This window comes from Bombina bombina, chromosome 7 (assembly GCF_027579735.1).
Source record: "Bombina bombina isolate aBomBom1 chromosome 7, aBomBom1.pri, whole genome shotgun sequence".
Classification (NCBI taxonomy): domain Eukaryota; kingdom Metazoa; phylum Chordata; class Amphibia; order Anura; family Bombinatoridae; genus Bombina; species Bombina bombina.
In genome coordinates, this window is record NC_069505.1 from 116,497,351 (window position 1) to 116,521,974 (window position 24,624).

Genomic DNA, 24,624 nt, shown 5'->3' on the forward strand with positions numbered 1-24,624 from the left:
TGGCTAAATGTAGCCACCAATCAGCAAGCACTACCCAGGGTGCTGAACCAAAAATGGGACGGCTCCTTAGCTTAGATTCCTGCTTTTTCAAATAAAGATATCAAGAGAAGGAAGAAAAATTGAGGTAAAATAGTTAAGCAAAAAGTTGCTTAAAATTGCATACTTTATCTGAATCATGAGAGAAAAAATTTAGGTTTAGTATCCCTTTAAATAGATATCAAAGTCAAACATATGTTAATTAAATAGTTTATTACAAATTTTAAAATCACATGGGTAAAATAAATCTATACCAATGGGTTAAAGTTGATAAGTAATATACTCTGAAGACTCAAACAACCGTTTGCTAAACAGTAAAAAACAGTAAGTTGCTAAACAGTAAAAAAAAGAGATTAGGGCTACTCTTAAAGGGATATTAAACACTAAATAAATGCTAGATAGAATGATGCATTCAAAGAAAAGATTAGTCTGAGAATAACATGTAGATTTATAAAATAATAAGTGTAAAGTTTTAGTGTCTATAAAACAATGGGAGCTGCCATGTTGTAACTTAGGTTACCTTCTCTACTGTGGCCAATTAGGGACAGTAATAAATAGGTCACTAGAGTGTGCAGCCAATGACTGTGTGGAATATAACAGTGTTCTGCACTTCCATTTCTAACAGGAATTGAAAAGCTCACAATTTCAGAATGGAATTACAGGGAAAGAAAACAAAATACTGAAAGTATATTGCAGAGTTTTTTATATATATATGATTTAACATTTATATTACCATCTCAAAGTGTTTAATGTCCCTTTAACACCTGTTGAAATTCATACATACATACATGTGAAAGACTACATGAGGAAGTCAAAAACACTTTAAACCTGTCAAATTGGTTAAAAGGGACAGTTAACACCTTGTAATTCCAATATATTTCTGTTGTATTGCTATAGAATAACATATCATCCAAGTTTTAGTGTTTATAAAACAAATTAACATCCTTTATACTAGAGCCAAACTCCACCTTCTGTTTGCCATATTTAGAGGAGGCAATCTTGGCTTTAGTCTGTACACGTTAGCCAACAGGTTAGCCACAGTGATAAAGTTAGTATAAAGTACATTATTCTACAGCTATTATCAGATGAGGCCAATTAGGGACATATATGTAGCAGAGTTAGCCTTGATAAGTCAACACAGTGCATTTCGAGTTCTAAGAATTAGAAATTGCTCAATTTTTATAGATAAATTACACAGAAAGGGGCAAAATAAATATGGAAAAATATATTGCAAAAGTTGTGTTGTTATACCTAACTAAATATGGCATATAAAAGTCAGTGTTTACCGTCCCTTTAATGATTTGCAGCTCAACATTTGCACCAACCATAAAAACGAGACCATAATTAGAAGGTGGAAAATGTGGAAGTAGTAACAATGATTAGCATATTTAAAAAAACAAACAAAACTTTTACATTTAGATTAGGCAAAGCACAATTTAGTGTTCCTAGTACTAACTACAGTGACACGCTAAATTTCTTCAGACTAAGACTATGCAATGGCCTAAACAATTCTCTCATTTCTAAAGATTTTAGCATCTTTATAAGAGGAAAATAAAACATTGGGTTCAGTTTCACTTTAAAAAACATTTTTTCTTTAATGATTCCGATAGAGCAGACAATTTTAAGCAACTTTCCAATTTACTCCTGTTATCAAATTTTCTTTGTTCTCTTGGTATCTTTATTTGAAAAAGCAGGAATGTAAGCTTAGGAGCCACCACATTTTTGGTTCACCAACCTGGTTAGCTCGTGCAGATTGGTGGCTACATTTAAAAAAAAAAAAAAAAAAATACATTTTTGTTGTAGCTTTCTGCTATATAAATATAATAAAGGTATATCTTAAATCTGCTGTCTGCTGAAAAAGGGAGAGACTGGGAAATCAGACCAGCACTGGAAATTTTTGAAGACTGGCCAACACGAAAGAGAAAATTTACCAAACATTTTCAGCTTCTAAAAGCTTGAGGTGCAGAATTGCCTGAGCAGTTCCTGCACCTTATCCTCTCCGCCCCCTCAGAGGTGGTGGAGATAAATTGACACGCCCTGCTTTAATGTGATTGGCTGCTCTAATGTAGGAGGAGGGATTCAGAAGAGTTATTGCGGACTTGTCAATTGTGATTGCGGGTGACTGTAAAACTTAAAGGGACAGTCTACTCCAGATTTTTTATTGTTTAAAAAGATAGATAATCCCTTTATTACCCATTCCCCAGTTTTGCATAACCAACACTTATATTAATATAGGTACAATTTATCTCACAGCGCTTAACCAATATGAATGTCTTATAGTCCTTGAACTAAGGGTCCCTAGCAACCCCTGGGAGTGAATGGAAATGTGATTTGGATACAAGGAGCGCCTATCTTGAAGGCAGACACAGATAATAATAACAAGTATTAACCCATAAAAACACAAAAAAGTGGGGTTATATACAGAAAAATACATTGTGAAATATGTGTTAGTACTTGTTAATTTGCATATTGCTACCTATTCCAAGTATCACTTGTAATAGCAAGTGTTATTGATCCATGAACCTGACGCAAATTAGAATATCCTAGTCTATTAATGCATGGATAAATTGTGCAATATCACTTCTTAACAAAGAAGTGATATTGCACAATGAATCCATGCATTAATAGACTAGGATATTCTAATTTGCGTCAGGTTCATGGATCAATAACACTTGCTATTACAAGTGATACTTGGAATAGGTAGCAATATGCAAATTAACAAGTACTAACACATAATTAACAATGTATTTTTCTGTATATAACCCCTCTTTTTTGTGTTTTTTATGTTTTTTTGTGGTTTTTTATGTTCAATCTAGTAACTATGGCAACCTGCAGATCGCATCGGGTCGACTGCAGAGTATGTAGGACAAACCGGAAGTGATACTCCGTATAGATGGTTACACCGGAAGTGACGTCATAAACTAGGACGTCACTTCCGGTCTGCCGGTTTTTTACACACACACACACACACAGCATTAATGAAATAACCAACGGAGCAAACAATTTTATATATAAGGAACCCAATAATACATAGCTACATCTAAAGGCAGAAACACAGAAAACATATAATATCGACTAAGTGGAGATAAGGATTTATCCGGGCATAGGCGGTAATAAAGGAAGGTATCACCTCCAGTTTCTATAATTAGTACCACACGTTTTTTTGGAGCCAAAATAACTGCAATACTGATTGGATATACACAACTATAAATGAAGCTACCATAATACACCATTTATAGTCTTGATAAAGGCCCACTAGTAGGGCCGAAACACATTGACATTCATGGTAAGCTTCATTCTGATTACTGACATAACTGTTTTAGCAATATTGTACTATGTTGTATTTGTTTTCCACAGGCTCAAATACTAAAACAATTTAAGGGAGGAAAACCTTGGAAATATTGGATCTTCTCTACAGCACTTTCTAAAACACTCAAACTTTCACCTAGATGATTACAATTTAAAAGGAATACCTCCACAAGCCCACCACTGGGGCATGTTTTACATAACTGGTATTTATTCAATACCCAACATATATACTTTTATATTTTTATATTTCATATATATTTTTAACTTATTTTTATTTTATATTTTTTTACTAACCACGCAATCACATTCTGAATTTTTGTGGAATATTTAAACTATTTTTGATTTTTTGTCTTTTGTTTTTTCCATTTTTGAATACATTTTTGGTGATCACTTTTATTGTTGATTTTTTATATATTTTTTCACACATCCACTGCAATTTTTCTTTTGTGAGGCACTCACTATTTTTCAAGGGAAACTTATCAGCTCCCACCTTTGGATCAAATTACCTATCAGTACTGGGCTACCAATAAACTTATCATAATTTCAGCATATTGTTTTAAGGAGGATATAACCTCTGTACATGTTCCTGCAGTAGGTTTAATAACACTTTTTATGGAATAGGTTTAACTAATCTATTTTTAATCTATATTTGATTTTAAACTATGTTTTAAATAAATACATACATCTAACAAATATATACATACTTGTTATTATTATCTGTCTTTGCCTTCAAGATAGGCACTCCTTTTATCCAAATCACTTATAGTAATATACTTTTTACCTCTGTGAAAACCTTGTATCTAAGCCTCTGCAGACTGCCCCCTTATTTCAGTTCTTTTGATAGACTTGCCTTTAAGGCAATCAGTGCTGACTCCAAAATAACTAAATAGGAGTAAGCACAATTGCACACATAAACTAGCACTGTCTAGCTTTAAAAAAACTGTCAAAAATACACTGAGATAAGAGGCAGCCTGCAAAGGCTTAGAAATTAGCATATGAGCCTACATAGGTTTAGCTTTCAACAAAGAATACCAAGGATACAAAGCAAATTTGATGATAAATGTAAATTGGAAAGTTGTTTAATTTTGACTAGACTGTTCCTTTAAAGATGAAAGAACCTTTTATCTCACCTTTTTTACAACATTAAGTTTGTCTGGAGCATGGTCAAAGAGGGTATCAAATGCATCTCGCTCTTAAAAAAAAAGAAAAAGACTGTTTTAAACTTGGAGGTTAATGTTAACATTTTATGTCTTAAATTGTAGTGAAAAACAGTTAAGAGTGAGTGCACCTATTGGATTGAGACAGCTCAACCCTGATAAACAGCTGTTCCTTCAAACAACTGTGAGGGATCGATGGGGTAAAAAACAAGTGAGGGGAGCTGTGTGTATTTCAATATATAAATAATATGTGTTACAGTGACCTTTAAATGAGCTTCTCGTATTGGTTTCAAAATTCAATCATAATATATATTGCGCTGTGATAAGGTAAACAAATAGGTGAAAATTGGGTGAAAAATAGTGAAAATATGACTACAAGAGGTTAAAAAACAAAATATTTAATTGTTGCCATACAAAACAATATATTCTGATAGGATAATAAGTGGTAAAGAGCTCTATTACCTTGCGTATATTATATATTAAAATTCCTTAATCAAAAGTTAAAATTGACAATAAATTCACAATAAATTCATGCTATAGTGTTCAAAGCATATGATAAAAACAGATTAAGTTAAAATAATTAACGTAGGAGGTGGAAATAAATGTTCATCTGATGAATTGCAAGTATCTTTTGATGTGACTTTAAATGTGACTTTTAGTTGGAAATGAAATTACTCACAGTTTGCATGAAATAATTTTTCAGGTGTCTGATTGGTTGAAACAGACAAGCCTTTATGTGAATAAAACAGAATTTATGCTTACCTGATAAATTACTTTCTCCAACGGCGTCATCCTTACTTGTGGGAAATATCTCTTCCCCAACAGGAAATGGCAAAGAGTCCCAGCAAAGCTGGCCATATAGTCCCTCCTATGCTCCGCCCACCCCAGTCATTCGACCGACGGACAGGAGGAAAAATATAGGAGAAACCATATGGTACCGTGGTGACTGTAGTTAGAGAAAATAATTCATCAGACCTGATTAAAAAACCAGGGCGGGCCGTGGACCGGACACACCATTGGAGAAAGTAATTTATCAGGTAAGCATAAATTCTGTTTTCTCCAACATTGGTGTGTCCGGTCCACGGCGTCATCCTTACTTGTGGGAACCAATACCAAAGCTTTAGGACACGGATGAAGGGAGGGAGCAAATCAGGTTACCTAAACGGAAGGCACCACGGCTTGCAAAACCTTTCTCCCAAAAATAGCCTCCGAAGAAGCAAAAGTATCAAATTTGTAAAATTTGGCAAAGGTGTGCAGTGAAGACCAAGTCGCTGCCTTACATATCTGATCAACAGAAGCCTCGTTCTTGAAGGCCCATGTGGAAGCCACAGCCCTAGTGGAGTGAGCTGTGATTCTTTCAGGAGGCTGCCGTCCGGCAGTCTCGTAAGCCAATCGGATGATGCTTTTAAGCCAAAAGGAAAGAGAGGTAGAAGTCGCTTTTTGACCTCTGCTTTTACCAGAATAGACGACAAACAGAGAAGATGTTTGTCTGAAATCTTTTGTAGCTTCTAAATAGAATTTTAGAGCACGGACTACGTCCAAATTGTGTAACAAACGTTCCTTCTTTGAAACTGGATTCGGACACAAAGAAGGTACAACTATCTCCTGGTTAATATTTTTGTTAGAAACAACCTTTGGAAGAAAACCAGGCTTAGTACGCAAAACCACCTTATCTGCATGGAACACCAGATAGGGAGGAGCACACTGCAGAGCAGATAACTCTGAAACTCTTCTAGCAGAAGAAATAGCAACCAAAAACAAAACTTTCCAAGATAACAACTTAATATCTATGGAATGTAGAGGTTCAAACGGAACCCCTTGAAGAACTGAAAGAACTAAATTTAAACTCCAGGGAGGAGTCAAAGGTCTGTAAACAGGCTCGATCCTAACCAGAGCCTGAACAAATGCTTGAACATCTGGCATAGCTGCCAGTCGTTTGTGTAGTAAGACAGATAAAGCAGAAATCTGTCCCTTTAGAGAACTCGCAGATAATCCTTTATCCAAACCTTCTTGCAGAAAGGAAAGAATCTTAGGAATTTTTATCTTATTCCAAGGTAATCCCTTGGATTCACACCAGCAGATATATCTTTTCCATATCTTATGGTAAATCTTTCTAGTTACCGGTTTTCTGGCCTGAACCAGAGTATCAATCACAGAATCTGAAAACCCACGCTTTGATAGAATCAAGCGTTCAATCTCCAAGCCGTCAGCTGGAGGGAGACCAGATTTGGATGTTCAAATGGACCCTGAACAAGAAGGTCCTGTCTCAAAGGTAGCTTCCATGGTGGAACCGATGACATATTCACCAGGTCTGCATACCAAGTCCTGCGTGGTCACGCAGGGGCTATCAAGATCACCGAGGTCCTCTCCTGTTTGATCCTGGCTACCAGCCTGGGAATGAGAGGAAACGGTGGAAACACATAAGCTAGGTTGAAGGTCCAAGGCGCTACTAGTGCATCCAATAGAGTCGCCTTGGGATCCCTGGATCTGGACCCGTAGCAAGGAACCTTGAAGTTCTGACGAGACGCCATCAGATCCATGTCCGGAATGCCCCATAATTGAGTCAATTGGGCAAAAATCTCCGGGTGGAGTTCCCACTCCCCCGGATGGAATGTCTGACGACTCAGATAATCCGCTTCCCAGTTTTCCACACCTGGGATCTGGATCGCAGATAGATGGCAGGAGTGATTCTCCGCCCATTGTATTATTTTGGTTACTTCTTTCATCGCCAGGGAACTCCTTGTTCCCCCCTGATGATTGATATACGCAACAGTCGTCATGTTGTCTGATTGGAATCTTATGAATCTGGCCTTTGCAAGCTGAGGCCAAGCCCTGAGAGCATTGAATATCGCTCTTAGTTCCAGAATGTTTATCGGGAGAAGAGACTCTTCCCAAGACCATAGTCCCTGAGCTTTCAGGGATTCCCAGACCGCACCCCAGCCCACTAGACTGGCGTCGGTCGTGACAATGACCCACTCTGGTCTGCGGAAGCTCATTCCCTGGGATAGGTGGTCCAGGGATATCCACCAACGGAGTGAATCTCTGGTCTTCTGATCTACTTGAATCACTGGAGACAAGTTTGTATAGTCCCCATTCCACTGTTTAAGCATGCACAGTTGTAATGGTCTTAGATGAATTCGCGCAAAAGGAACTATGTCCATTGCCGCAACCATCAACCCTACTACTTCCATGCACTGAGCTATGGAAGGACGTGGAACAGAATGAAGAACTTGACAAGCGCTTAGAAGTTTTGACTTTCTGACATCTGTCAGAAAAATCCTCATTTCTAAGGAATCTATTATTGTTCCCAAGAAGGGAACTCTTGTTGACGGAGACAGAGAACTTTTTTCTATGTTCACCTTCCATCCGTGAGATCTGAGAAAGGCCAGAACGATGTCTGTATGAGCCTTTGATTTTGAAAGGGACGACGCTTGTATTAGAATGTCGTCCAAGTATGGTACTACTGCAATGCCCCTCGGTCTTAGAACCGCTAGAAGGGACCCGAGTACCTTTGTGAAAATCCTTGGAGCAGTGGCTAATCCGAATGGGAGGGCCACAAACTGGTAATGTTTGTCCAGAAAGGCGAACCTTAGGAACTGATGATGTTCTTTGTGGATAGGAATATGTAGGTACGCATCCTTTAGATCCACGGTAGTCATAAATTGACCTTCCTGGATAGTGGGTAGAATCGTTCGAATGGTTTCCATTTTGAACGATGGTACCCTGAGAAATTTGTTTAGGATCTTTAAATCCAGAATTGGTCTGAAGATTCCCTCTTTTTTGGGAACTACGAACAGATTTGAGTAAAATCCCATTCCTTGTTCCGTCATTGGAACTGGGTGTATCACTCCCATCTTTAACAGGTCTTCTACACAATGTAAGAACGCCTGTCTCTTCATTTGGTTTGAGGATAAGTGAGACATGTGGAACCTTCCCCTTGGGGGTAGTTCCTTGAATTCCAGAAGATAACCCTGAGAAACTATTTCTAGCGTCCAGGGATCCTGAACATCTCTTGCCAAAGCCTGAGCAAAGAGAGAGAGTCTGCCCCCCACTAGATCCGGTCCCGGATCGGGGGCTACTCCTTCATGCTGTTTTGTTAGCAGCGGCAGGCTTCTTGGCCTGCTTACCCTTGTTCCAGCCTTGCATCGGTTTCCAGGCTGGTTTGGTCTGTGAGGTATTACCCTCTTGCTTAGAGGATGCAGAATTAGAGCCCGGTCCGTTCCTGAAATTATGAAAGGAACGAAAATTAGACTTATTCTTGGCTTTGAAAGGCCTATCTTGTGGGAGGGCGTGACCCTTTCCCCCAGTGATGTCTGAGATAATCTCTTTCAATTCTGGTCCAAAGAGAGTTTTACCCTTGAAGGGGATGTTAAGCAATATTGTCTTGGATGATACATCCGCTGACCAAGACTTTAGCCAAAGCGCTCTGCGTGCCACAATTGCAAACCCTGAATTTTTCGCCGCTAATCTAACTAATTGCAAAGCAGCATCTAAAATAAAAGAGTTAGCCAACTTAAGTGCGTGAACTCTGTCCATAACCTCCTCATATGGAGTCTCTCTACTGAGCGACTTTTCTAGTTCCTCGAACCAGAACCACGCTGCTGTAGTGACAGGAACAATGCACGAAATGGGTTGTAGAAGGTAACCTTGCTGTACAAAAATCTTTTTAAGCAAACCTTCCAATTTTTTTATCCATAGGATCTGTGAAAGCACAACTATCCTCGATATGGAATAGTAGTGCGTTTGTTTAGAGTAGAAACTGCCCCCTCGACCTTAGGGACTGTCTGCCATAAGTCCTTTCTGGGGTCGACCATAGGAAATAATTTCTTAAATATAGGAGGGGGAACAAAAGGTATGCCGGGCTTCTCCCACTCCTTATTCACTATGTCCGCCACCCGCTTGGGTATAGGAAAAGCGTCGGGGTGCACCGGAACCTCTAGGAACTTGTCCATCTTGCATAATTTTTCTGGAATGACCAAGTTGTCACAATCATCCAGAGTAGATAACACCTCCTTAAGCAGTGCACGGAGATGTTCTAATTTAAATTTAAATGTCACAACATCAGGTTCAGCCTGTTGAGAAATTTTTCCTGAATCTGAAATTTCCCCATCTGACAAAACCTCCCCCATGGCCCCTTCAGATTGGGGTGAGGGTATGACAGAACAATTATCATCAGCGCCCTCCTGCTCTTCAGTGTTTAAAACAGAGCAATCGCGCTTTCTCTGATATGCAGGCATTTTGGATAAAATATTTGCTATGGAGTTATCCATTACAGCCGTCAATTGTTGCATGGTAATAAGCATTGGCGCGCTAGAAGTACTAGGGGCCTCCTGCGTGGGCAAAACTGGCGTAGACACAGAAGGAGATGATGTAGAACCATGTCTACTCCCTTCATCTGAGGAATCATCTTGGGCAATTTCATTATCTGTGGCAGTACTGTCCTTACTTTGTTTGGACGCTATGGCACAATTATCACACAATTTTGAAGGGGGAGACACATTGGCTTTCATACATATAGAACATAGCTTATCTGAAGGCACAGACATGTTAAACAGGCTTAAACTTGTCAATAAAGCACAAAAACCGTTTTAAAACAAAACCGTTACTGTCTCTTTAAATTTTAAACAGCACACTTTATTACTGAATATGTGAAAAAATATGAAGGAATTGTTCAAAATTTACCAAAATTTCACCACAGTGTCTTAAAGCATTAAAAGTATTGCACACCAATTTTCAGAGCTTTAACCCTTAAAATAACGAAACCGGAGCCGGTTACAGATTTAACCCCTATACAGTCCCAGCTACAGCCTTTGCTGTGACTTTACCAAGCCCAGAGGGGAATACGATACCAAATGACGCCTTATAGGAACTTTTCCAACTACTTTCAGGTCCTCACACATGCATCTGCATGTCTTGCTCTCAAAAACAACTGCGCAGTAATGGCGCGAAAATGAGGCTCAGCCTACAACTGGGAAGGCCCTTCCTGACTGGAAAAGGTGTCTAACATAGTGCCTGACGTTAAAAAACGCTCCCCAAGTTTATAAGTGTGAATTATCAGCATAAACATGTATAAAATGTCCAAATAAAGCAATCGATTTAGCCCATAAAAGTGTCTACCAGTTTTATAGCCCATATTAAGCCCTTTATTCTGTTTGAGACTAAGAAAATGGCTTACCGGTCCCCATGAGGGGAAATGACAGCCTTCCAGCATTACACAGTCTTGTTAGAAATATGGCTAGTCATACCTTAAGCAGAAAAGTCTGCTAACTGTTTCCCCCAACTGAAGTTACTTCATCTCAACAGTCCTATGTGGAAACAGCAATCGATTTTAGTTACTGTCTGCTAAAATCATCTTCCTCTCACAAACAGAAATCTTCATCCTTTTCTGTTTCAGAGTAAATAGTACATACCAGCACTATTTTAAAATAACAAACTCTTGATAGTAGAATAAAAAAACTACAACTAAACACCACATACTCTTAACCATCTCCGTGGAGATGTTGCCTGTGCAACGGCAAAGAGAATGACTGGGGTGGGCGGAGCCTAGGAGGGACTATATGGCCAGCTTTGCTGGGACTCTTTGCCATTTCCTGTTGGGGAAGAGATATTTCCCACAAGTAAGGATGACGCCGTGGACCGGACACACCAATGTTGGAGAAAATAATTTTTCGCTGTAGTTAAAACTTGTAGATCGAAATTGTAGATGAAGATAACAACTACTGGATGGTAAAGATGCTGAAACTGTTTACCTAAACTGGGTTTGCAGGAGTTTCAGTTGTTGATAAAACTTGGTTCTGTATGTAACGTAGGAGGTGGAAATAAATGTTCATCTGATGAATTGCAAGTATCTTTTGATGTGACTTGTGATGTGACTTTTAGTTGGAAATGAAATTACTCACAGTTTGCATGAAATAATTTTTCCAGGTGTCTGATTGGTTGAAACAGACAAGCCTTTATGTGAATAAAATAATTTTTCCGCTGTAGTTAAAACTTGTAGATCGAAATTGTAGATGATGATAACAACTACTGGATGGTAAAGATGCTGAAACTGTTTACCTAAACTGGGTTTGCAGGAGTTTCAGTTGTTGATAAAACTTGGTTCTGTATATTTAAACTGTTATCTAAGACTTGGTTTGCAGGAGTTTCAGTTGTTGGTATGACTTAATTATAGAAACTCTTTACCTTGTATTTATTTGCTGGAGTTTCTATTTTTCTGGTTGCGTGAGGTGTTTGAACGCTTCTCTTTGTAGGTGTCTGTTTGTAGCTGAAACTATATACCCTCCCAGGGTTTGCTGGAGTTTCAGTGATTGATGGTTGGTCTGTAGTGAAACTGTTTACCTTGGAAAGGTTTGCAGGAGTTTCAGACCACCTGTTGGTTATAAAAATCTTTTCTTAAGAGTTGCTGGAGCTGTATACCTTTTACAAGGTTTGCTGGAGCTTCAGGTCTGGTGAGTGTCCACTTAAGTCTTGTGGTGCTCGGTGTATAGCAATCACCGGTAACAGATTTTTTCGTGTTCAATCCAGGGTAGTCTCAGATACAGACTTGAGTTGTTGGAGTGCACACTAGGGGCAAATCTACGCGTTTCGGCTTCAGCCTTTATCAAGATGCCCAAGGTGTGCTGGTCTTGAGTTTTTAAAGGTGTAGGCGTGATTTTATTGGAGCAATTTGAAATCTGGATCAGCCAATCAGCAAATTGATTGGTAACTACATAGGTTTTTAGCAATTAGTTTAATTATGTTGAAAAAAGGACTTTAGTTTTACCTTGAACATAGGAAAATTGATAAATAAAATATGACATTTATAAAATAGGAAACAATAAAAAAATATTTTGATAATTTTTATGGACTTTTTTTGAAATGTAAAAATGTTTAAAAAACTTTTTAAAACTTGTAGATATTAGAACAATTAAATATTCAACATTAGCAAAAATACCCTTTAAATCCACTACAAGAATCAGTACTCAATAAAGGCCTATCCTTTGCACCCTCATGTAAATTAAATAAATTTGATACTCTAATAAACATAAACCAATATATTCGAAAGCTCACTTTAAAAAGATATTTTATCAAAAATCCTGTAGAAAACAAAATCCTCAAAGAAAATGAATCTAGATATAAACATACAAATCTAAAAGCCACTTCCACATTTTATCCAACAAATGAAAAAAGTGAATCTATTAAACTCTTTGAAAAAATGGTAAAACAAGATATTGATAAAATTGATGAAAATAAATACATAAATTGGAACGCCTACACCTTTAAAAACTCAAGACCAGCACACCTTGGGCATCTTGATAAAAGGCTGAAGCCGAAACGCGTAGATTTGCCCCTAGTGTGCACTCCAACAACTCAAGTCTGCATCTGAGACTACCCAGGACTGAACACGAAAAAATCTGTTACCGGTGATTGCTATACACCGAGCACCACAAGACTTAAGTGGACACTCACCAGACCTGAAGCTCCAGCAAACCTTGAAAAAGGTATACAGCTCCAGCAACTCTTAAGAAAAGATTTTTATAACCAACAGGTGGTCTGAAACTCCTGCAAACCTTTCCAAGGTAAACAGCTTCACTGCAGATCAACCATCAATCACTGAAACTCCAGCAAACCCTGGGAGGGTATATAGTTTCAGCTACAAACAGACACCTACAAAGAGAAGCGTTCAAACACCTCACGCAACCAGAAAAATAGAAACTCCAGCAAATAAATACAAGGTAAAGAGTTTCTATAATTAAGTCATACCAACAACTGAAACTCCTGCAAACCAAGTCTTAGATAACAGTTTAAATATACAGAACCAAGTTTTATCAACAACTGAAACTCCTGCAAACCCAGTTTAGGTAAACAGTTTCAGCATCTTTACCATCCAGTAGTTGTTATCATCATCTATAATTTCGATCTACAAGTTTTAACTACAGCGGAAAAATTATTTTATTCACATAAAGGCTTGTCTGTTTCAACCAATCAGACACCTGGAAAAATTATTTCATGCAAACTGTGAGTAATTTCATTTCCAACTAAAAGTCACATCTAAAGTCACATCAAAAGATACTTGCAATTCATCAGATGAACATTTATTTCCACCTCCTACGTTAATTATTTTAACTTAATCTGTTTTTATCATATGCTTTGAACACTATAGCATGAATTTATTGTGAATTTATTGTCAATTTTAACTTTTGATTAAGGAATTTTAATATATAATATACGCAAGGTAATAGAGCTCTTTACCACTTATTATCCTATCAGAATATATTGTTTTGTATGGCAACAATTAAATATTTTGTTTTTTAACCTCTTGTAGTCATATTTTCACTATTTTCACCCAATTTTCACCTATTTGTTTACCTTATCACAGCGCAATATATATTATGATTGAATTTTGAAACCAATACGAGAAGCTCATTTAAAGGTCACGGTAACACATATTATTTATGTATTGAAATACACACAGCTCCCCTCACTTGTTTTTTACCCCATGTCTTAAATTGTACAAATTGTAATTACCCTTTAATAGTACATATGGCTGATTATATATATGGCCGTGCGAAGGTCATGAGAGAAGTAAAAAGTTATTTTTCATCATACAGCAAAATAAGATCTATTAAGAAGAACACACAACACACATACAGGCCTAGATAACAAATGAAAAGTAGTATATTAGCGACCGAGCAAAAGTTGAGGGTGCGCTAACATCTGGATGTTGGATATCAAGTTAGATAAATCCCCCACATAATAGACTTCTATGGGGGTGTGATGTCAGCTATTGCTCGAGCACTAGGCTGAAGGTGTGATAAACCATAGGTGCGCTAAGGTCAAATAGTGGCGTTCTTCACAAACTTTTAAACTATGATTTTCTATTGATATAGTAAGTTATAAAACACTGCACACATACATATATACATACATACGAAGACACATATATATATATATATATATATATACATACACAGTATATATACTGTATATATATATCTATATATATATATCTATATATATATATATATATATATATATATATATATATATAAATAGGGTGGAAACGTATCACTATGGCTTACTAGTCAGGGGTAAAATCTACTAGCCCACTCAACGTTAAACATAGGAAAAATCTAATTTCTAACTTGTCCGCTGCAATTTCTAAGAGTCCGGGTCTAGTGGACCACTGGAAATTTCAAGCCACGTCTGTGTGTATATGTATATATATATATATATATATATATATATATATATATATATATATACATACAGGTGAAACTCGAAAAATTAGAATATCGTGCAAAAGTTCATTTATTTCACTAATGCAACTTAAAAGGTGAAACTAATATATGATATAGACTCATTACATGCAAAGCAAGATAGTTCAAGCCGTGATTTATCATAATTGTGATGATTATGGCTTACAGCTCATGAAAACCCCAAATCCACAATCTCAGAAAATTAGAATATTACATGCAATCAATAAAACAAGGATTGTACATATATCGGACCTCTGAAAAGTATAAGCATGCATACTGTATGTACTCAGTACTTGGTTTGGGCCTCTTTTGCAGCAATTACTGCCTCAATGCGGCGTGGCATGGAAGATATCAGCCTGTGGCACTGCTGAGGTGTTATGGAAGACCAGAATGCTTCAATAGCGGCCTTCAGCTCTTCTGCATTGTTCGGTCTCATGTCTCTTATCTTTCTCTTAGCAATGCCCCATAGATTCTCTATGGGGTTCCGGTCAGGCGAGTTTGCTGGCCAGTCAAGCACAGTAATCCCACGGTCATTGAACCAGGTTTTGGTGCTTTTGGCAGTATGGGCAGGTGCCAAGTCCTGCTGGAAAATGAAGTCAGCATCCCCATAGAGCTTGTCTGAGGAAGGAAGCATGAAGTGCTCCAAAATCTCCTGGTAGACGTCTGCATTGACCCTGGACCTAATGAAGCACAGTGGACCAACATCAGCATATGACATGGCTCCCCAAATCAACACAGACTGTGGAAACTTCACAGTGGACTTCAAGCATCTTGCAGTGTGTGCCTCTCCATTCTTCCTCCATACTCTGGGTCCTTGGTTTCCAAATGAGATGCAAAATTTTCTCTCATCAGAAAAGAGGATTTTGGACCACTGAGCAACAGACCAGGTCTGTTTTTCTTTAGCCCAGGTAAGACGCTTCTGACATTGTTTGTTGTTCAGGAGTGGCTTGACAAGAGGAATACAACATTTGAAGCCCATGTCCAGTATCCGTCTGTGTGTGGTGGCTCTTGATGCACTGACTCCAGCCTCAGTCCACTCCTTGTGAAAGTCCCCAACACTTTTGAATGGCCTTTTCCTGACAATCCTTCCACATAACTTTCTATTAATGTGCTTTGATATAGGACTTTGGGAACATCCAACTTCTTTTGCAATTACCTTTTGAGGCTTTCCCTCCTTATGGAGGGTGTCAATGATGGTTTTCTGCACAACTGTCAGGTCAGAAGTCTTTCCCATGATTGTGATTCCTATTAAACCAGACTGAGAGACCATTTAAAGGCTCAGGAACCCTTTGCAGGTGTTATGGCTTAATTAGCTGATTAGAGTAGGACACTTTGAGCCTAGAATATTGCACCTTTTCACAATATTCTAATTTTCTGAGATTGTGGGATTGGGGTTTTCATGAGCTGTAAACCATAATCATCACAATTATGACAAATCACGTCTTGAACTATCTTGCTTTGCATGTAATGAGTATATCTCATATATTAGTTTCACCTTTTAAGTTGCATTAGTGAAATAAATTAACTTTTGCACGATATTCTAGTTTTTCGAGTTTCACCTGTATATATAACATAATTTATGCTTACCTGATAAATTTATTTCTCTTGTAGTGTGTTCAGTCCACGGGTCATCCATTACTTATGGGATATATTCTCCTCCCCAACAGGAAGTTGCAAGAGGATCACCCAAGCAGAGCTGCTATATAGCTCCTCCCCTCACATGTCATATCCAGTCATTCGACCGAAACAAGACGAGAAAGGAGAAACTATAGGGTGCAGTGGTGACTGGAGTTATAATTTAAAATGTAGAACCTGCCTCAAATAGACAGGGCGGGCCGTGGACTGAACACACTACAAGAGAAATAAATTTATCAGGTAAGCATAAATTATGTTTTCTCTTGTTAAGTGTGTTCAGTCCACGGGTCATCCATTACTTATGGGATACCAATACCAAAGCTAAAGTACACGGATGATGGGAGGGACAAGGCAGGAACATTAGACAGAAGGAACCACTGCCTGTAGAACCTTTCTCCCAAAAACAGCCTCCGAAGAAGCAAAAGTGTCAAATTTGGAAAATTTGGAAAAAGTATGAAGCGAAGACCAAGTTGCAGCCTTGCAAATCTGTTCAACAGAGGCCTCATTCTTAAAGGCCCAGGTGGAAGCCACAGCTCTAGTGGAATGAGCTGTAATTCTTTCAGGAGGCTGCTGACCAGCAGTCTCATAAGCTAAGCGTATTATGCTACGAAGCCAAAAAGAGAAAGAGGTAGCCGAAGCCTTTTGACCTCTCCTCTGTCCAGAGTAAACGACAAACAGAGAAGAAGTTTGTCGAAAATCTTTAGTTGCCTGAAAGTAGAACTTCAGAGCACGGACCACGTCTAGATTATGCAAAAGACGTTCCTTCTTTGAAGAAGGATTAGGACATAAGGATGGAACAACAATCTCTTGATTGATATTCTTGTTAGAAACAACCTTAGGTAAAAACCCAGGTTTAGTACGCAGGACTACCTTGTCTGAATGAAAGATCAGATAAGGAGAATCACAATGTAAGGCAGATAACTCAGAGACTCTTCGAGCTGAGGAAATAGCCATCAAAAACAGAACTTTCCAAGATAAAAGCTTAATATCAATGGAATGAAGGGGTTCAAACGGAACACCCTGGAGAACTTTAAGAACCAAGTTTAAGCTCCACGGAGGAGCAACAGCTTTAAACACAGGCTTAATCCTAGCCAAAGCCTGACAAAAAGCCTGGACGTCTGGATTCTCTGCCAGACGCTTGTGTAAAAGAATAGACAGAGCAGAAATCTGTCCCTTTAGTGAACTAGCGGATAAGCCCTTTTCTAAACCCTCTTGTAGAAAAGACAATATCCTAGGAATCCTAACCTTACTCCATGAGTAACTTTTGGATTCACACCAATATAAATATTTACGCCATATCTTGTGGTAAATTTTTCTGGTAACAGGTTTCCGAGCCTGTATTAATGTATCAATAACCGAATCCGAAAACCCACGCTTTGATAGAATCAAGCGTTCAATTTCCAAGCAGTCAGCCTCAGAGAAATTAGGTTTGGATGGTTGAAAGGACCCTGAATTAGAAGGTCCTGCCTCAGGGGTAGAGACCATGGTGGACAGGACGACATGTCCACTAGGTCTGCATACCAGGTCCTGCGTGGCCACGCAGGCGCTATCAGAATCACCGATGCTCTCTCCTGTTTGATCCTGGCAATCAGTCGAGGAAGCAACGGAAAAGGTGGAAACACATAAGCTATGTTGAAAACCCAAGGGGCTGCTAGTGCATCTACCAGCACCGCTCCCGGGTCCCTGGACCTGGATCCGTAACAAGGAAGCTTGGCGTTCTGGCGAGATGCCATGAGATCCAGATCCGGTTTGCCCCAACGAAGAATTAGTTGGGCAAATACCTCCGGGTGAAGTTCCCACTCCCCCGGATGAAAAGTCTGGCGACTTAAAAAATCCGCCTCCCAGTTCTCCACGCCTGGGATGTAGATCGCTGACAGGTGGCAAGAGTGAGACTCTGCCCAGCGAATTATCTTCGAGACTTCCAACATCGCTAGGGAACTCCTGGTTCCCCCTTGATGATTAATGTAAGTCACAGTCGTGATGTTGTCCGACTGAAATCTGATGAACCTCAGTGTTGCCAACTGAGGCCAAGCTAGAAGAGCATTGAATATTGCCCTTAATTCTAGTATGTTTATTGGGAGGAGTTTCTCCTCCTGAGTCCACGATCCCTGAGCGTTCAGGGAGTTCCAGACTGCTCCCCAGCCTAGTAGGCTGGCATCTGTTGTTACAATCGTCCAATCTGGTCTGCGAAAGGACATTCCTTTGGACAGATGAACCCGTGATAACCACCAGAGAAGAGAATCTCTGGTCTCCTGGTCCAGATTTAGCAAAGGGGACAGATCTGAGTAATCCCCGTTCCATTGACTTAGCATGCATAGTTGCAGCGGTCTGAGATGTAGGCGCGCAAATGGCACTATGTCCATTGCCGCGACCATTAAGCCGATCACTTCCATGCACTGAGCTACTGATGGGCTTGGAATGGAGTGAAGGACACGGCAAGCATTGAGAAGTTTTGATAGCCTGGACTCCGTCAGGTAAATCTTCATCTCTACAGAATCTATAAGAGTCCCTAGAAAAGGGACCCTTGTGAGTGGTAACAGAGAACTCTTTTCCACGTTCACTTTCCACCCATGCGACCTCAGAAATGCTAGAACTATCTCTGTATGAGACTTTGCATTTTGAAAACTTGACGCTTGTATCAGAATGTCGTCTAGGTACGGGGCCACCGCTATGCCTCGTGGTCTTAGTACCGCCTGAAGTGAGCCCAGAACCTTTGTAAAAATTCTCGGGGCCGTAGCCAACCCGAAGGGAAGTGCTACAAACTGGTAATGCCTGTCTAGAAAGGCAAACCTTAGGTACCGATAATGATCTTTGTGAATCGGTATGTGAAGGTAGGCATCCTTTAAATCCACTGTGGTCATATATTGACCCTCTTGGATCATGGGTAGGATGGACCGAATGGTTTCCATCTTGAACGATGGAACCCTTAGGAATTTGTTTAAGATTTTTAAATCTAAGATTGGTCTGAAGGTTCCCTCTTTCTTGGGAACCACAAACAGATTTGAATAAAACCCTTGCCCCTGTTCCGTCCGCGGAACTGGGTGGATCACTCCCATCACTAAGAGGTCTTCTACACATTGTAGAAATGCCTCTTTCTTTACTAGGTTTGTTGATAACCTTGACAGATGAAACCTCCCTTGTGGAGGAGAAGTCTTGAAATCCAGAAGATATCCCTGAGATATAATCTCCAGCGTCCAGGGATCCTGTACATCTCTTGCCCAAGCCTGGGCGAAGAGAGAGAGTCTGCCCCTCACTAGATCCGTCTCCGGAAAGGGGGCCCTGACTTCATGCTGTCTTAGGGGCGGAAGTAGGCTTTCTGGCCTGCTTGCCCTTGTTCCATGACTGATTGCCTTTCCAACCCTGTCTGTAACGAGCAGCAGTTCCTTCCTGTTTTGGAGCGGAGGAAGTTGATGCTGCTCCTGCCTTGAAATTACGAAAGGCACGAAAATTAGACTGTTTGGCCTTCGATTTGGCCCTGTCCTGAGGAAGGGTGTGGCCCTTACCTCCAGTAATGTCAGCAATAATTTCCTTCAAGCCGGGCCCGAATAAGGTCTGCCCTTTGAAAGGAATGTTTAGTAATTTAGACTTAGAAGTTACATCTGCTGACCCGGATTTAAGCCAAAGCGCTCTGCGCGCCTGTATGGCGAATCCTGAATTTTTAGCGGTAAGTTTGGTTAAATGCACTACGGCATCCGAAACAAACGCATTAGCCAGCTTAAGGGTTCTAATCTTGCTCAGAGACTCATCCAATGGTGCTGTGCGAATCGCCTCTTCCAGAGACTCAAACCAGAATGCCGCTGCAGCAGTGACAGGCGCAATGCATGCAAGAGGCTGTAATATAAAACCTTGTTGAATAAACATTTTCTTAAGATAACCCTCTAATTTTTTATCCATTGGATCTGAGAAAGCACAGCTATCCTCCACCGGGATAGTGGTACACTTGGCTAAAGTAGAAACTGCTCCCTCCACCTTAGGGACCGTCTGCCATAAGTCTCGTGTGGTGGCGTCTATAGGGAACATTTTTCTAAATATCGGAGGAGGGGAAAAAGGCACACCGGGTCTTTCCCACTCCTTACTAATAATATCTGTAAGCCTCTTTGGTATAGGAAAAACGTCAGTACACACCGGCACAGCGTAGTATTTATCCAGCTTACATAATTTCTCTGGGATTGCCACCGTGTCACAATCATTCAGAGCCGCTAACACCTCCCCTAGCAACACGCGGAGGTTCTCAAGCTTAAATTTAAAATTTGAAATTTCTGAATCCGGTCTCCCCGAATCAGAACCGTCACCCACAGAATGAAGCTCTCCGTCCTCATGTTCTGCAAATTGTGACGCAGTATCAGACATGGCTCTCGTGTCATCGGCGCGCTCTGTCCTTAACCCAGAACTGTCGCGCTTGCCTCTTAACTCTGGCATATTGTATAATACTTCTTTCATAACATTAGCCATATCATGTAAAGTGATTTGTAAGGGCCTTGATGTACTTGGCGCCTCAATCTCACGCACCTCCCGAGCGGGAGACGAAGGTACTGACACGTGAGGAGAGTTAGACGGCATAACTGCCCCCTCGTTGTCTGGTGATAATTTTTTAAGCGGTACAGATTGATTTTTCAAAGTAATCAATACAATTGGTACACATATTTCTATTGGGCTCCACAATGGCTTTTAAAAATAATGAACAAGCAGATTCCTCTGTATCAGACATGTTTAAACAGACTAGCAATGAAGCTAGCAAGCTTGGAAAATACTTTCAATAAGTTTGCAAGCAATATAAAAAACGCTGCAGCGCTTTTAAAAAACACAGTTGAGTAACTAAAGAATAATTCAGTTATAGTCAACAATTCTTTAAATGTATTAATTAGCAGAGGATTGCACCCATTAGCAACCGGATGATTAACCCCTCAGTACCCAAAAAAACCAATATCAAATTAATATAAAACGTTTTTATCACAGTCTAACACACTGTCACAGGTTTGCTGTGACTGATTACCTCCCTCAAAAAACGAATTTTGAAGACCCCTGAGCTCTCTAGAGACATCCTGGATCAAGGAGGAAGAAGCAGGAAGACTGTGCTAGAATTTTAACTGCGCAACAAGGCGCTAAAAAGAGGCCCCTCCCGCTCATTTACAACAGTGGGAGACCTGATATAACGGTTTCTATGCAGAAATATGCGTTAGCCATGTGGAAAAAAATTCATGCCCAAAGGATTTATCACCAAAGTACCTCACAAAACGAATAACATGCCAGTAAACGTTTTGAAAATAAACTTTAAATGTCATGCAAAGTTATTACTAAGCCTGCAACCAGTCGCTACCACTGCAGATAAGGCTTAAGCATTATTTCAGTATTAACAGTATTTTCACAGTCAAATTCTAGTCCCTAGAAAATAACTCTACTGTGCATACATTTATAAGCCTGATACCAGTCACTACTACTGCATTTAAGGCTGTACTTACATCATACGGGTAACAGCAGTATTTTCTTAGTCAATTCCATTCCCAGAAAATATTGTACTGCACATACCTCATTTTGCGGTGGACCCCGCATGCTATTCCCATGTTCTGAAGTTACCCCACTCCTCAGAATGTCGAGAACAGCCAGTGGATCTTAGTTACGCCTGCTAAGATCATAGAAAACGCAGGCAGTTTCTTCTTCCAAATACTGCCTGAGATAGAAAAAACAGCACACTCCGGTGCCATTTAAAATAACAAACTTTTGATTGAAGAATAATTAAGTAAAAACTCCAACTCCTCCCGCGACCTCCTTCTTTGTTGAAGGTTGCAAGAGAATGACTGGATATGACATGTGAGGGGAGGAGCTATATAGCAGCTCTGCTTGGGTGATCCTCTTGCAACTTCCTGTTGGGGAGGAGAATATATCCGATAAGTAATGGATGACCCATGGACTGAACACACTTAACAAGAGAAATATATATATATATATATACATACATACACACACACACATACACAGTACTGTGCAACCATCAGCTTTGTTTTTTTTGTAAAGTTTTTAATCACCGTCCATATTTATTTTTCGGTGTCTTTATTAAGATAGAAACAGAAAAAACAGGTCATATGTACACAAAATACAAAAAACTAAAATTTCAGAACAAAATGGCTTTTTTAGGCAAAAAAGTCATTATTTAGTGTGACCTCCCTTGGCACTAAGCACATCTTGAACTCTTTTGGGGAGACTGTTCTGAAGTTTTCTCAAGTAATCTTCTAGTATATTATACCAGGCTTCTTTTAGCACATCCCAGAGTTTAGAGTTAGGTTGTCTTTCATTACTTTCTCTGTACAGGTGATCCCATACTACCTCTATAATATTCAGATCTAGAGTCTGTGGAGGCAAGTCCATGACTGTCAGTGTTTTATCAGCTGTTTTTCACTCCATATATGATTTCACTGCATTAGCAGTGTGCTTGGAATCGTTATCATGCTGAAAAATAAAACCATTCCCAATCAGGCACTTTCCAGAAGGAATGGCATGATGAATTAAAACCTGTCTGTACTTTTCAGTACTCATGATCCCATCAATTCAGACAATATTGCCAACACCACTGGCAGAAATGCAGCCCCAAACCAGGACAGACCCTCCACCATGTTTTACTGAAGGTCGCAATCACTCATTCTTCCATCTCTCTCCAACTATTTTTCTCACATAATGTAGACGATTGGATCCAAGAATTTTAAACCTAGATTCGTCACTCCATAATACTCTTTTCCAATGATCTTCATTCCAATCTTTGTGAGCTTTAGCATAAAAAATTGGTTTCTTGGCTACTACCCTTCCACAAAGACCATTCCTGATCAAGCATCTTCAGACAGTAGAAGGGTCAACTTGGCATTCCGATGAAGCTGCCAGATGCTGAACCAGGTCCTTAAAGAAGAAACTCTGAAAAACTTTTCATCGGATTTTGTAAGTTTTCTTGGCTTTCCAGTCCTTTTTTTGCCCTTGATCTCTCCTGATTCTTCAAATTTCTTTATAACAGCTTGAATACGACATCTTAAGAATCCAGTTTGTTTGCTAATTTCCCTTTGAGAGTGGCCTTGCTTATGCTAAAGTATGATTTTGTCTGTCAAATTCTGTGATCTTTAGCATTTTGAATGGAATGATGAGATTGAAAGTTGGTCTCATTAGCAAGCTTCCAATTAATAAAACTCATACCACATGTGTATGTAATGCTCAAGCATGTCTTGCACAAACCTGGTGTAATAGACCTTTTTCACAGCAGTCATTTTGACATGAAATAGTAGGACAGATATAGGTGTTAGCAATGTTATGAATTAGGGTTCCATTCCATTTAGATTTATGAGAATCAGGTTCCTGCTATTGCTCGAGTGTAAGGGGAGGTGACACTAAATACTTGCCACTTTAGCCTATAGAAGCTGTATTTCTGTTTTTTCACCCTGTTTTTTAACTGCATATAAATATCCTGTATTTTTTGGTTATATTCTAATAAAGAGACTGATAAATAATTATATATGGTCATTATACCATTGCTAACACAACAAATCTAATTGTGGCCTAAGACTTTTGCACAGTACTGTGTGTATATATATATATATATATATATATATATATATATATATATAATATATGTATATATATATATATATATATATATTTATGTGCACGTATGTGTGTGTGTGTATATATTTATGTGCATGTATATGTGTTTGGTAAGAAGATGAGAGAGGCCTGTAATTTTCATCATAGGTATACCTCAACTATGAGAGACAAAATGTGGAAACAAATTCAGACAATCACATTGTCTGATTTGGAAAGAATTTATTTGCAAATTATGGTGGAAAATAAGTATTTGGTCAATATCAAAAAGTTAATCTCAATACTTTGTTATATATCCTTTGTTGGCAATGACAGAGGTCAAACATTTTCTGTAAGTCTTCACAAGGTTGTCACACACTGTTGCTGGTATGTTGGCTCATTCCTGCATGCAGATCTCCTCTAGAGCAGTGATGTTTTGGGGCTGTCGCTGGGCAACACCGTCTTTCAACTCCCTCCAAAGGTTTTCTATGGGTTTGAGATCTGGAGACTGGCTAGGCCACTCCAGGACCTTGAAATGCTTCTTACGAAGCCACTCCTTCGTTGCCCGGGCGGTGTGTTTGGGATCATTGCCATGCTGAAAGACCCAGCCACGTTTCATCTTCAATGCCCTTGCTGATGGAAGGAGGTTTGCACTCAAAATCTCACGATACATGGCCCCATTCATTCTTTCATGT

At 39.3% G+C, this 24,624-nt stretch overlaps 1 protein-coding gene across 1 annotated transcript in view; it reads right to left on the reverse strand.

Annotated features, from left to right (window-relative positions):
* The window catches only part of PARVA (parvin alpha), a 293,074-nt gene that overhangs the window by 30,594 nt on the left and 237,856 nt on the right, over positions 1-24,624 (reverse strand). The window contains exon 9 of the mRNA XM_053720259.1: positions 4,476-4,537. Coding sequence (XP_053576234.1) covers positions 4,476-4,537 — 62 coding nt within the window. The remainder of the gene's footprint in view (positions 1-4,475; positions 4,538-24,624) is intronic.